This window comes from Bos javanicus, chromosome 16 (genome assembly GCF_032452875.1).
Source record: "Bos javanicus breed banteng chromosome 16, ARS-OSU_banteng_1.0, whole genome shotgun sequence".
Classification (NCBI taxonomy): Eukaryota; Metazoa; Chordata; class Mammalia; order Artiodactyla; family Bovidae; genus Bos; species Bos javanicus.
Window position 1 is genome coordinate 33,512,753 of NC_083883.1, and position 15,019 is coordinate 33,527,771.

The 15,019-nt window shown below is 43.3% G+C and overlaps 1 protein-coding gene across 2 annotated transcripts in view; it reads right to left on the reverse strand.

The window, feature by feature from the left end:
• SPMIP3 (sperm microtubule inner protein 3) overlaps nucleotides 1-15,019 on the reverse strand; it is a 36,115-nt gene that overhangs the window by 8,864 nt on the left and 12,232 nt on the right. For both annotated transcript variants that reach the window (XM_061382477.1, XM_061382478.1), the window contains 2 exons: nucleotides 8,741-8,836; nucleotides 1,893-2,065 (listed from right to left, as the gene is read on the reverse strand). In XM_061382477.1, the coding sequence (XP_061238461.1) occupies nucleotides 1,893-2,065; nucleotides 8,741-8,836 (269 nt within the window). The remainder of the gene's footprint in view (nucleotides 1-1,892; nucleotides 2,066-8,740; nucleotides 8,837-15,019) is intronic.

Genomic DNA, 15,019 nt, shown 5'->3' on the forward strand with positions numbered 1-15,019 from the left:
TTACCTCCTCCCGTGGCACTTAGCCTGGGTGTTTTCTTTGCTAAGCATTCACCTGATTCGATAGGTTTGGAAAGAATTAGGAATTGTCTTTTAAAAGTGTTTACCATCCCTTTGGAAACTAGAGGTCACCTAGATTCCCTCATACAAAGGAAAGAGATTTCACACTCAGTCAGCCTCCAAAAACTGCTTCTACAGGGATGGGAGCCCCACCGATGCTTCCCAACCACCCCTTCTGTTTTCCAACCCCACCTCAGCCCCAGGTAGTGTCCTCCACCCGAAGCTGACTTTCTTTAATATAACCCCTCCAAGGTCCCCTGATTCCTTCCACTCCATACCTCCTCCTCCAATGACCTATCTCAGCCCTCACCCTCTTCCCTATCCCCTCAGCTTCCTCTCTTCTCAGGCTCCAAACTTCTCTCACCTCCCAGAACCCAGATTAGCCTGCTTGCAGCTTCTTATGCCAACTCGCCCTGTTACTCTTTGGCCCCAATCCCAGCTTCATCCATCACCACCCCTATGCCTGGCTCCACTCCCCAAGATCTGCCTGGTTCGGCTGGGTTCCCGCTCTTCCCAATTGCTATTTTTTCCTGTCCCCTTGGGACTGAGTCTCAGCCCTGCTCTGTCATTCCCTCCAGGCTGCAGCTCTTTGTTCAGGGGAGAAAAAAAGAGGGGTAGATTCTTCCCATTCCACATCCCATTCCTCTCACCATACTTTTACTAGTTTTGTTATTTTTAATTTTAAGATTAAAAAAAAAGTGGCTCGTTTTAAAGAAAACTGTTGAACAGATAGTAGTACAAGTGATGCTCAGCTGTGACAGAGGTAAAATAGCTTAAAGGTCCAGCACAGACCTTGGGCCAGGGCTGAATTCTGTGTCTGAAATTGCCTGGGTCTGGGTTTTGCTTCTCCTGTTTCCTGTGACTTGGGGCTGTCTCTGCAACTTGGTCACTGTAAAGTGGAGGAAATAATAGCATTTACTGCAGAGAGCTGTTGCTGCTGCTGCTGCTAAGTCGCTTCAGTCGTGTCTGACTCTGTGTGACCCCATAGACGGCAGTCCACCAGGCTCCCCCGTCCCTGGGATTCTCCAGGCAAGAACACTGGAGTGGGGTGCCATTTCCTTCTCCAATGCATGAAAGTGAAGTCACTCAGTCGTGTCCGACTCTTAGCGACCCCATGGGCTGCAGCCCACCAGGCTCTTCCATCCACGGGATTTTCCAGGCAAGAGTACTGGAGTGGGGTGCCATTGCCTTCGGACCAAATATATGCTTGCCACCGTGTAAGAGACCCAGAAGTATTGGGGTTTACTCATTCAGAAAGTCTGTCAATAGAGCAATCGATACTGTGACTAAAATCCAAAGTGTCAGTGATTACAGGAATGCAGTCAAGTTTAAGGTCATAACCACATGTACTCCCAAGGGTCATATCTGTGGGGGGCCTTGGCCCCTCAGCACTGACACACGGGCTGCAGCATGGAGAAATACTACAGAGGGAACTTAGAATTTTTGAAACATACCTGCAAATATTAAATAATTGTCGTAAATCCATTTAAAATAGAGTGAGGGGAGGAAGATCCTCTCAACAGTATGGTACAATAACAAATTTGTCAAGTGACAAGGGGCTCCAAGGAGTGGTCAGACTCGAGCTTGCTTTCTACCAAGGACATTTATGAATTTTCAGCCTGAAAGTCTCCTGTACGAGGAGCTAGGAAAGAAGGATGTAGCCCAGGGGCAGCTCTCTAAACTCTTCTTCCTGCACCAAACACAAGTGAATACCCCTCCCTGCCAATGTGACAGGTCCCAGACGTGCTCCCTGAGACAGCAAGCCCACAGAAGATGCTCAAATTTGGCCCAGGCAGAGTTGCTCTCAGACAGTAAGAACCCTTGATCTAACTTACCCGTCTTGTAAAATGGCAAAGAATAGTCTCTTTGGTAAGAGGTTTCTTTATACCATGGTTCGGCAGGCTTTGAATGTCTTCGAAAACAGATGTACTGAATGAGAGTTTGTTGGTCTAATTGAGGCTGATACTGACTTTTCTTCTTAAATGGAATGTCCAAGTCTATGAGAGGTCTAAATGAAAATAGAAACAGCTTGCTAAATGCCCACCTGGTAGAAGAAAAGCATTTCATTTTCTCATCAGCTGAAATCCATTCCCTAAAAGTGGCCCGGAGGCTACCAAGATAGTATTGACAAGACTCTGTAACTCCAAGGTTAGCCCTAGCAAACTTGTCAGTAGACGGTTCAAGGATTCCAGACTCTTGTTCTTCCCTTTAGCATCCCTCCTTCTTTCTAATCACAGGTCACAGAAGGTGACCTGCATCAAAACTTCCCCTGGATCTGTTCTGGCATGGTTATTTCCCAGTACCCTTTTGAAGTATAATTTTTTGTTTGCATATTTAGTTCCCTCAAGGTGCTACTGCTTTATTTTGACCAGACTAACCACTATGGTGCATATTGGTGTTTGATTAGCCTGAAACTGGTTATAACCTTCCTGTACCTCCAGATGAGTATAATGTGAGCTGTGGGCTTGTCATATGTGGAATTTATTATGTTGAAGTATGTTCCCTTTATGCCCAGTTTGTTGAAGGCTTTAATCATAGCGCTCAACATCACTAATCATTCAGTTCAATTCAGTGCATTCGCTCAGTCATGTCCGACTCTTTGCGACCCCATGTATCACAGCATGCCAGGCCTCCCTGTCCATCACCAACTCCCAGAGTTCACTCAAACTCATGTGCATCCAGTCGGTGACGCCATCCAGCCATCTCATCCTCTGTCGTCCCCTTCTCCTCCTGCCCCCAATCCTTCCCAGCATCAGGGTCTTTTCCAATGAGTCAACTCTTCGCATGAGGTGGCCAAAGTATTGGAGTTTCAGCTTCAGCATCAGTTCTTCCAATGAACACCCAGGACTGATCTCCTTTAGGTTGGACTGGTTGGATCTCCTTGTAGTCCAAGGGACTCTCAAGAGTCTTCTCCAACACCACAGTTCAAAAGCATCAATTCTTCAGCACTCAGCCTTCTTCACAGTCCAACTCTCACATCCATACATGACTGCTGGAAAAACCGTAGCCTTGACTAGATGGACCTTTGTTGGCAAAGTAATATCTCTAATCATTCAGTTCAGTTCAATTCAGTCCCTCAGTCATGTCTGACTCTTTGCGACCCCATGAATCGCAGCACACCAGGCCTCCCTGTCCATCACCAACTCCCAGAGTTCACTCAGACTCACGTCCATCAAGTCAGTGATGCCATCCAGCCATCTTATCCTCTGTCGTCCCCTTCTCCTCCTGCCCCCAATCCCTCCCAGCATCAGAGTCTTTTCCAATGAGTCACTCTTTTCATGAGGTGGCCAAAGTACTGGAGTTTCAGCTTCAACATCATTCCTTCCAAAGAAATCCCAGGGCTGATCTCCTTCAGAATGGACTGGTTGGATCTCCTTGCAGTCCAAGGGACTCTCAAGAGTCTTCTCCAACACCACAGTTCAAAAGCATCAATTCTTCCACGCTCAGCTTTCTTCACAGTCCAACTCTCACATCCATACATGACCACTGGAAAAACCATAGCCTTGACTAGATGGACCTTTGTTGGCAAAGTAATGTCTCTGCTTTTCAATATGCTATCTAGGTTGGTCATAACTTTTCTTTCAAGGAGTAAGCATCTTTTAATTTCATGGCTGCAGTCACCATCTGCAGTGATTTTGGAGCCCCCAAAAATAAAGTCTGACACTGTTTCCATTGTTTTCCCATCTATTTCCCATTAAGTGATGGGACCAGATGCCATGATCTTCGTTTTCTGAATGTTGAGTTTTAAGCCAACTTTTTCACTCTCCACTTTTACTTCCATCAAGAGGCTTTTTAGTTCCTCTTCACTTTCTGCCAGAAGGGTGGTGTCATCTGCATATCTGAGGTTATTGATATTTCTCCCGGCAATCTTGACTCCAGCTTGTGCTTCTTCCAGTCCAGCGTTTCTCATGATGTACTCTGCATATAAGTTAAATAATCAGGGTGACAATATACAGCCTTGATGTACTCCTTTTCCTATTTGGAATCAGTCTGTTGTTCCATGTCCAGTTCGAACTGTTGCTTTCTGACCTGCATACAGATTTTTCAGGAGGCAGGTCAGGTGGTCTGGTATTCCCATCTCTTTCAGAATTTTCCACAGTTGATTGTGATCCACACAGTCAAATGCAAATCAAAACCACAATAAGATATCACCTCATACCTGTCATAAAGGCTATCATCAAAAAAACTAAAAATGACAGGTAGTAGAAAGGATGTGGAGAAAAAAAAGTCATCATGCACTGTTGATGGGAATGTAAATTGGTTACATCAACTATGGAAAGCTGTACGGAGATTCCTCAAAAAAAAAAAACTAAAAATAGAACTACCATATGATCCAGCAATTCCACTTCTGTGTGTTTATCCAAAGGAAACAAAATCACCATCTCAAAAAAGATAACTGCTCTCCCATCTTCACTACAGCATTATTTACAATGGCCAAGACATTGAAATAATCTAAATGTCCATTGATGAATAAATGGAAAAAAATGTGTGAAATGTATATACTATGAAATACTATTCAGCCTAAAAAAGATGAATAGCCTGCCATTTGTGACGATACAGATGAGCCTCGAGGACATTATGCTAAGAGGCAAAGAAAGACAAATACCGTATGATCTCACTATTATGTGGAATCTAAAAAAACTGAACTCATAAAAACAGAAAATAGCATAGTGATTGCCAGAGGTGAGGTTTGGGGCCTGGAGGAAATGGATGAAAATGGTCAAAAGATACAAACTTCCAGATATAAAATAAATAAGTTCTGGGAACGTAATGTACTGCATGGTGACTATAGTCAACAATGCTATATTGTATATTTGAAAGTTGCTAAGAGAGATAGACCTCAAAAGTTCTTACCACAAGAAAAAAATTGTAACTATATGAGATGATGGATATTTATAAACATAGTAATCATTTTGCAATATGTACAGGCTTCCCTGGTGGCTCAGCTGTAAAGAATCAGCCTGCAAATGCAGGAGATCAGGGTTCAATTCTTGGGTTGGAAAGATCCCCTGAAGAAGCAAGTGGCCACCCACTCCAGTATTCTGGCCTGGAGAATCCCATGGACAGAGGAACCTGGCGGGCTGCAGTCCATGGGGTCCCAAAAGTTTGGACACAACTTAACAACTGGACAGCAATGACAACATATACAAAATCACTATGCTGCATACCTTAAACTAATAAAATGTTATATATAAACTATATCTCAATAAAACTGGGCAAAAAAGGGTTTCAAAAATACCATCTCATTCTATTTCGTGTAGATCTGGAGGATTTTACATGTTAATCTATCTCTGGGTAATGGCATTATGGATAATTAAAAAAAATTTTTGATTATCAGTATTTTCAAATGTTCTAATGAACACGTGTATTTTTGTACTGTAAAGTAGAGAAGGTGAGCTACTAGAGATGTGAAAAAGATTAAATCTTGGGTGAGATTTAAGAACATCCTAATCCAATCATTTTGAGTAGGATGTCATCTTACTTGATTGTATAACCGTGATTAATCACACTGAAACAGGTGACTGACACTATTTAATCATAATGAATTATGTTTATATACTTGGGTAAAACTTGATTGTGATGTGCCTTCTTTAAAGAGGAGAGTCTGTTAGCAGAAATGGGATGCCTCTGCCTGAAGTTCAGGAAAAGAAAGAGCAAGACTCTGACTCTGTGTGTGGTACTGGACAGTGGAGCGATGCTGGATGGGCGGGAGATGTTCTGTTGAAGACAGGTGTGGAGAAGCACCAAGAATTCCTTCCCACCTCTACTTGCTTTTGTTTTGTGCTTAAAAGGTTCTTGGTCCTAGAAAATGGGTCCCTTACATGGTGGGTGGGAGCACTTCTTTTCCTATGAAAGCTTGTCTCCTGCTGTGAAGCAAAACATTTGCCTTCTGATGAATGGATCAGTCTCTTGTGAGTTTGTGTTCTGCCTGTTACTGTCATCTGGTCACTTCTATGACACTGACAGCCATGGATGGCTCCCGAACCGGATCCTGGTGAGTGCTCCTACATCCACCCCTCCTAGACTGGCAGCCTATTCTGACTTTGTCCTGGATGTTTCTGTGGAACCAGAATCATCTCCATTTTCAAGAATACTGATGGTGTTCTGGAGACAAGACTTTTACTCAAAAGGGGGACTCTAATTCTGAAAATATCACATTGGTGGGAGAATATATCTGGGGAAGGTAAGCCATAGGCATCTGTCTGTTTAAATTATGAGTATAAAGAAGTTAGGCCTGGTCCTAATAATTGCATGATTTCCTGTCTTGTTTGTCTGTTTTGGTTTCGCTTGTCTTTTCCTTATTCTTAACCAGAAGTTTAATAAAGTCATTGGTTGACAAAACATTGACTAAGTTTTTCCCTAAGACTAATCTTAGGCAGGCTCAAGTCTTGTCAGAGTCAAGGTTCCCTTTGCCTGAGCGTTCTGTGGTAGCAGGAGGGGCAGATAATGCAGCTGAGGGAACGGTCAGAGTCCACAGAACATGTGTGGAGAGTGCCCTGTGGAGCTGGCTTCTGGAAGAGGGTTTCAGTTGTTTCCTTCCTTGTTTATGCTCTGGCAGAGATCATGCTCCTACCAAGATTTTGATATAAGAATGTATTTGAATTAGAACAAAGAACCTTGAACTGGGAATCAGAAAGTGTGGATCAATTCACAATTCAGCTTTTACACCAACCAGCTACATGTCAGGCAAGTCATGTCATTTCTCTGGCTACATCTTATTTATCAGATAGAATCAGAATTTAAAAAGCTAAAGCTACTTCCAGTTTGGTCATCTATTAAGTTTAGTCTGTGTGCTATTCTGTCGTTGCTATGGCTCCCTTTTCTTTACTTGAAGAATAATCAGGAGTTGACTATGTCAAAGGTAATTAAGAGAAGAAAAGTAGTTCCTAAAATACACTATGATGATGAACTCAAAATAATAGCAATCACATTTTGAGTGCTTACTATGTTCTGGAATTTTACATCAATTATTTTATTTAACAGGTAAGCCTATTGATATTCAGAATGGATGAAAACTGCCTAAAATCAAATACTTCATAAGTTATTCAAATTGATGTTTCTAACTGGATCATTGAAAAAGCAAGAGAGCTCCAGAAAAACATCTATTTCTGCTTTACTGACTATGCCAAAGCCTTTGACTGTGTGGATCACAATAAACTGTGGAAAATTCTGAAAGAGGTGGGAATACCAGACCACCTGACCTGCCTCCTGAGAAATCTGTATGCAGGTCAGGAAGCAACAGTTAGAATTGGACATGGAACAATAGACTGGTTCCAAATAGGAAAAGGAGTACATCGGGGCTGTATATTTTCACTGTGCTTATTTAACTTATATGCAGAGTACATCATGAGAAACGCTGGGCTGGAAGAAGCAAAAGCTGGAATCAAGATTGCCAGGAGAAATATCAATAACCTCAGATACGCAGATGACACCACCCTTCTGGCAGAAAGTGAAGAGGAACTAAAAAGCCTCTTGATGAAAGTGAAAGAGGAGAGTGAAAAAGTTGGCTTAAAGCTCAACATTCAGAAAACGAAGGTCATGGCATCTGGTCCCATCACTTCATGGGAAATAGATGGGGAAACAGTGGAAACAGTGGCTGACTTTAGTTGTGGGGGGGGGTGCTCCAAAATCATTGTAGATGGTGACTGCAGCCATGAAATTAAAAGACACTTACTCCTTGCAAGGAAAGTTATGACCAACCTAGACAGCATATTAAAAAACAGAGACATTACTTTGTCAACAAAGGTCTGTCTAGTCAAGGCTATGGTTTTTCCAGTAGTCATGTATGGATGTGAGAGTTGGACTGTGAAGAAAGCTGAGCACAGAAGAATTGATGCTTTGGAACTGTGGTATTGGAGAAGACTCTTGAGAGCCCCTTGGACTGCAAGGAGATCCAACCAGTCCATCCTGAAGGAGATCAGTCCTGGGTGTTCATTGGAAGGACTGATGCTGAAGCTGAAACTCCAATACTTTGGCCACCTGATGTGAAGAGCTGAATCATTTGAAAAGACCCTGATGCTGGGAAAGATTGAGGGCAGGAAGAGAAGGGGATGACAGAGGATGAGATGGTTAGATGGATCACCGACTCGATGGACACGAGTTTGGGTAAACTCTGGGAGTTGGTGATGGACAGGAAAGCCTTGTGTGCTGTGGTTCATGGGGTCGCAAAGAGTCAGACACAAATGAGCGACTGAATGAAACTGAACTGAACAGCCTCCCCAAACTAGAAAATAGCATTGAAGTGCCTGCTTTTTTCCCCTTTCTGTTAAAATCACTTCAGAAAGGCAGAAACTGGTTAGGCCAAATTTGTGACTTTATTGAGAAGGAAAATGAGTGTCAGGAAGATTAAGTTATTTGATTGAGTTAAAATGTTAAACTAATGGTATTTCTTACATTCCTTTGATGATTTAAATAATTTTACATTTATTGCTAATTATAAAAGTAATATATGTTCATCATAGAAAAATCTGGAAAATAAAGAAAAAGATAAAAAATGAAATACAAATATCAATAATCTCACTATTCATGAAAAACCAGTGTCAACAGTTTGGTGTATTTCCTTCCAAATTTTTCCATGCATTAAATAATAATTATTATTGTTATTATCATTGCAAATTGTGATTCCCAGTTTTTCATTTATTAGCCTAACTTTAGTACATTAAGATTTAGGAAAGTGTCTTACCTGGGAGATCTCTTCACACTATAATCATAATGGACTCTTGCCAGCTGCCCAGTGTAATAACCACGGAGATCCTTTCCTTGGTGAACAATGAATATACTAGTGGGGACAGGAAGGAGAGTGAGACAAAAGGAATTAATATTATTAGCTCTTTACAGAGGAAAACCAGTTGTGGTATGGTAAAAAAATATATTCAGTCTCTATCCTCAGTTCCTGGCACAAAGGTCCTAAAATCCTTGGAATCTTTTGATAGGAGTATCTTTTGTTATCCAATTTTCAGGATTCATAAAGAAATATTTGACTTGTCAGGTATTAGTTTCAAAATATCAAGAAAAAAATAAGAGAATATATAAGGCCAGTGGGGCAAATGTTGATAATTATTGAAAGATGGAAATGGATAAATGGAGATTCTCTATACTATTTTTTTCTACTTTTGATATTTTTATGAACTTTCACAGTGTTTAAAGAGAAACTCTTATAATTAAATATATAGGGGCTAAAAATGAAGCAGCACTGTGAAGGTCAAAGCACAAGTTACTTGTAAGCCTGGAGGAGGGGTTCCAGCCTTGCCTGGGAGGCTTGGGCTGTGAGGATGTTGGGAAGCACAAGCATAAGTGAGTAAGGTGGAGAGTGGGGGGAAAGCTTCTGGGGCGTGAGATGAGCTGGGTGTACGCAGCTGAAACACAGCAGTGTCAGGAGAAGTTGAGGGCTCATAGTGCCCAGATCTCACATTTTGAAATACATCTTCTTTATAATTAATTACTTTTCTTTTAGATGATAGTTCTAGCATTATGTTGCTGTTGTTTAGTTGCTAAGTTGTATCCAACTCTTTTTTGACCCCATGCACTGTAGCTCACCAGGCTCCTCTGTCCATGGGATTTCCCAGGCAAGAGTACTGGAGTGGGTTCCCATATTCTCCTCCAGAGGATCTTCCCAACCCAGGGATCAAATCTGTGTCTCCTGCATTGGCAAGTGGATTCTTCACCATTGAGCCACCAGAGAAGCCCTACAGCATTATACTGACATCTTAAAACTATATATAGTTGTATTATGTTATTTACAGATTTTATTTCAGGAGAGTATCAGAGACATTATGAAATATTTATTATAAACCAAGGGAGTGTGTCATCTGAAAAACTGAGAACCATTGATATAGGTAATAGGGAATCTTTGTAGGATTTTAAAGAAAATCCATGATGAATGCAATTTTTGTCAAAGAGAGATTCTGCTGGTGGCAATGTGGAAAACAAATCTGAAGATGATCTGACTAGAGGTACAAAGATTGGTCAGGAGGTAATCATAGTAATGTATGTGGGACGTAGGGAAGCTTTGAACTCTGTGGTGGAAAGTTCACTTGGGGAGGAGAGGCCTGACTAAGATGACTGCTAGGAGAGAGGGTTGAGGATGAAAAAGAAGGAGGACATCAAGACAAGGCTTCAGATGCTGGGAAACAGGCTGCCACTCACCAGGAGACAGAAGGCAGGAAAGGGAGCCTTCTTGAGATGATGACCGTAGAGTTTGTGGTATTTGGGGTCTTTGGAGACCTTCCATAGGTTCTTACTCAGTAGGTGCCGTAAGAATTCAAGAAGAGTCAGTAGAAGGTAGTACATAGTTTTGCATGGAGTAGCTCATCAAGTACGTGTTGAATGATGAATGGAAACTTAAGCTATGCCTCCAGTTTGACCAGAATTTATTAACTATGCATAATGTATACTACAGCAAACAAAACCATCCCAAAGGAAAAGAAAACCAAGAAGGCAAAGTGGTTATCTGAGGAGGCTTTACAAATAGCCAAAGAAATAAGAGAAGCAAAAAGCTTCTCTTCTCTCAAAAAGAGAAAGGAAAAGGTATATCCAACTAAATGCAGAGTTCCAAAGAATAGCACAGAGATAAGAAGGCCTTCTTCAACAAACAGTGCATAAAACTAGAAGAAAACAGCAAAAGGGGAAAGACTAGAGATTTCTTCAGGAAAATTGGATATCAAGGGAACATTTCGCCCAGAAATGGTAGAGACCTAGTAGATGCTGAAGAGATCAAGAAGAGATGGAAAGAACACATGGAAGAACTGTACAAAAAAGATCTTAATGAACCGGATTACTACAATGGGTGTGGTCAGTCACCCATAGCCAGACTTTCTGGAAGCAAAGTCAAGTGGGTCTTAGGAAGTACTGCTGCTGCTGCTGCTAAGTCGCTTCAGTCGTGTCCGACTCTGTGCGACCCCATAGATGGCAGCCCACCAGGCTCTGCCGTCCCTGGGATTCTCCAGGCAAGAATACTGGAATGGGTTGCCATTTCCTCCTCCAATGCATGAAAGTGAAAAGTGAAAGTGAAGTCACTCAGTCATGTCCGACTCTAGCGACCTCATGGATTGCAGCCTACCAGGCTCCTCCGTCCATGGGATTTTCCAGGCAAGAGTACTGGAGTGGGGTGCCATTGCCTTCTCCGTTAGGAAGTACTAGTGTTAATAAATCTAGTGGATACAATGGAATTCTAATAGAACTATTCAAAACCCTAAAGGACGATGCCATCAAGGTGTTGCATTCAATATGTCAGCAAATCTGGAAGACCCAGCAGTGGCCACAGGACTGGACAAGGTCAATTCTCAACCCAATTCCCAAGAAGGGTGGTAGCACAGAATGTGCTAACCATCACACAATTGCACTCATCTCCCATGCTAGTACAGTCATGCTTAAAAATCTTGTATTCTAGGCTTTAGCATTATGTGAACCAAGAACTTCCTGATGTCCAAGCTGGGCTTAGAAAAGAAAGAGAAACCAGAGATCAACATTTGCTGAATCATAGAGAAAGCTAGGGAAATCCAGAAAAACATCTACCTCTGTTTCATCAACTACACCAAAACCTTTGATGGAAGTGATGGAAATACCAGACCATCTTCCCTGTCTCCTGAGAAACCTGTACACAGGTCAAGAAGTAACAGTTAGAACCCTGTATGGAACAAATGATTAGTTCAATATTGAGAAAGGAGTATGACAGGGCTGTCTGCTGTCACCCTGCTTGTTTAACCTATATGCTGAGCACATCGTGGAAAATGCTGCCCTGGATGAGTTACAAGCGGGAATCAAGACAGGCGGGAGAAACATCAACAACCTCAGATATGTGGATGATACCACTCCAATGCAGAAAGCAAAGAGAAACTAAAGAGCCTCTTGATGACGGTGAGGGAGGAGAGTGAAAGAGCTGGCTTAAAACTAAATATTAAAAAACTAAGATCTTCATTTTGATATTTGGCAAAACTAATACAATTATGTAAAGTTTAAAAATAAAATAAAATTTTAAAAAATTTAAAAAAAAATAAAAAATTAAGATCATGGCATCTGGCCCCGTTACTTCATGGTGAATACAAGTGGAAGTAGTGACAGATACCTTATTCTTGGGCTCTAAAATCACTGCAGATGGTGACCGCAGCCATGAAATCAGAAGACGATTGCTTCTTGGCAGGAAAGCTATGACAAACCTACACAGTGTGTTGAAAAGCAGAGACATAACTCTGCCGACAAAGGTCCGTATAGTCAAGGTATGGTCTTCCCAGTGGTCATGGATGTTTGTAAGAGCAGGACGGTAAAGAAGGCAGAGCAACAAAGAATTGATGCCTTCAAACTGTGGTGCTGGAGAAGGCTCTTGAGAGTCCCTTGGAGAGCAAGGAGATCGAACCAGTCAGTCTTAAGGGAAATCAACCCTGAATGTTCGTTGGAAGGACTGATGCTGAAGCTGAAGTTCCAGTATTTTGGTCATCTGATGCAAACAACTGACACATTGGAAAAGTCCCTGATGCTGGGAAAGACTGAGGGCAGAAGGAGAAGTGGGCGGCAGAGGATGAGATGGCTGGATGGCATCACCGTGCAGTGGACATGAACTTGGACAAACTTCGGGAGATGGTGAGGGACTGGGAGGCCTGGCATACTGCAGTCCATGGGGTTGCAAAGAGTCAGACATGACTAGGCGACTGAATAATGACAACAGTGTGCCCTGCACATTACTAGGTTCTACAGATACAGAGCTGAATCAAAAGCAGTCCTTGTCCTCATCATGCTCTTTATGTGCTGAAATCATGACCTGAATAAAGGGTCATTGGGGCACAAAAGAGGGAGGGCTGTCTAGGGTTTGAGCAAGTCAGTAGGAGAGGGAAGAGATTCCAGGTGAGGGAATGATAGAACCCAACTCTCGGACAGAGTTGTGATCAGAGTGGAGTGTGTGAAGGCCAGTGGGGACTTTGCTGTCTGGCTGGTGCAAAAGGCAAAGTGCTGTCAGCAGGGCGGGTCTGCCTGTCTATGCAAACAGGACCTCAGGGAGCTCTGATTTGCAGAAAACCCACAGTCTGTCTGGGCCTGCCCAGTGGCTGGGCTAATATGACTGAGCCCTGAACAATAAATAACAGCAGGGGATTAGGTCACAAGAAGAAAGAGGAACTGGCACAATAATAGGGAACAAATGACATTCCTGAGGGCATGGGAGTGGGAGACACAGATTTCTTAGGTGCCTGTCCAGTTTCCAAGCCCCACCTTGGGAAGATTATCTCACTGGATGCTCTGTGAAGCATCCACCTGGAGTTCCAGAACAACACTGATTTCTCACGGTTGCTATACCATTTGCACTAGGCTGTGTTTTGACTCTGGGTTCCTCCCTGGCATGAGTCCGGGTGAGCAGCCTAAGCCCTGCTCCTAGAAACGGTCTGTACAAGCCGTCTAAGACTGGAGAAGCCCCTCACCAGCACCAGGTAACGTGCCCACCCCAAGTCCCTCGGGAGTCTCCCTGGGTAGCTTTTTTATTTTTTTAATTTGTTTTATTTTGGCTGCAACACATGGCATGTGGGATCTTAATACCCTGACCAAGGATCCCACCTGCAGCTCCTGCAGTGGAAGCGGAGAGTCTTAATCACCAGACCCCCAGGGAAGTCCCTGTCTGGGTAGCTTTTGAAGTGGAGAGAGTAGGAAAATGTGTAAGCAGGTGGGTGTTGGAGGCAGGGCTGGGTGAGGTCGTGGAGAGGTTTGAGGAATGAAGGTGTGGTATGCTTTTCTTCCAACTCTTTGGGTACTTTCCAAGTTCCCCCACGTGGTCTTCACCTCAGAGAGGAGAAAGCTCTAGATGAATGTGGTAACATGTCAGTGGTTTGGAAGAGAATTTTTATGTCCTAAAAGATAATGCCTGGTCTGGCCTGGCAGTCAGTCCTCCCAGAGGCTGCACAGTACCTGGCCTCTCCTGAGGAGGGGCTGCGGGTGAGGAAAAAATCGATTAATGAGTAGGAAAGCAGGGCTGGCCTCCTGGTCTGGGAGCCCTGACCTGGACTCTGCTCAGACCCACTTTATTGACTTGGCTTGTAAGATTCTTGAGTCAGCTGTAGAAAGGCCTTTTCTCCTCCCTGGGTGGGAGTAGGAGTCCAGGCACAGTATTTACCAGTCCCTGACAGCTTGGCTCTTTGAGGTTACACATTCAGTCTAGACAAGAGCAAACCTGTTCCCTGGGAGGATAAATGTAACCAGAGCAGGATCTGGGCTTCCCCGCAGGCAAAACTCAACACCCAAAGGGGAGGATCCCTCTGGGACCTGAGGCAGCCCGGGCCACTGAGATGGTGCAGCCCTGTGTCTGTGCTGGGTCTCATCGTTACAAAGCTTCGCAGAGATGATCTCATCTAACTCTCACAGTCCTGTTGCTAGGTAAACATTGTTAACACCCTGTTATAGAAAAGGAGACCAAGGCTCACAGAGGTTAAGTGGGCTTTCTAAATAACACCCAGCTGATAAATGCCAGAAGCATGAGTCAAACCCAGTTCTCTGAACTCCAGATCACATCCAGAGTCATCTCTGTGTTTGTGCGATGACTTCTTTTTCAGAAGAGTTCAGCGTACTTTTGTGTGAACTTTGTGATTCACTGTGGGCAGACAGGAAGTGGATGTCCTGTACCAAAGCAATAGGAAGAGAAGTAGATCCAGCAGTGTAACTGGAGGCGGCTTTCGGTTGAATAAAAACAGTGCTTATGGCAGGCTCTGAAGTGTGCTAGATGCCAGGGCTGCAGTGATGAGAAACACTGTCTTTCCACCTGAGAGTTCATGATCAGGCAAGGAAAACCCTCCTCAGGCCTAATCATATAGAGTGGGGGTAAGTGCTGCACCAGTCAGGGAACAAAGGCTCAGGGGGAATGAGTCTCTTACTAAGGACAGGAGCCGATAAGTACAGAGATGGGAGGCCACCATTCCCGCATCCTTATGCTTTCATTCCCCAGACCCTACTAGCTTCACAAATCTCCTCAAGGAAGAGGGAGCCTCAG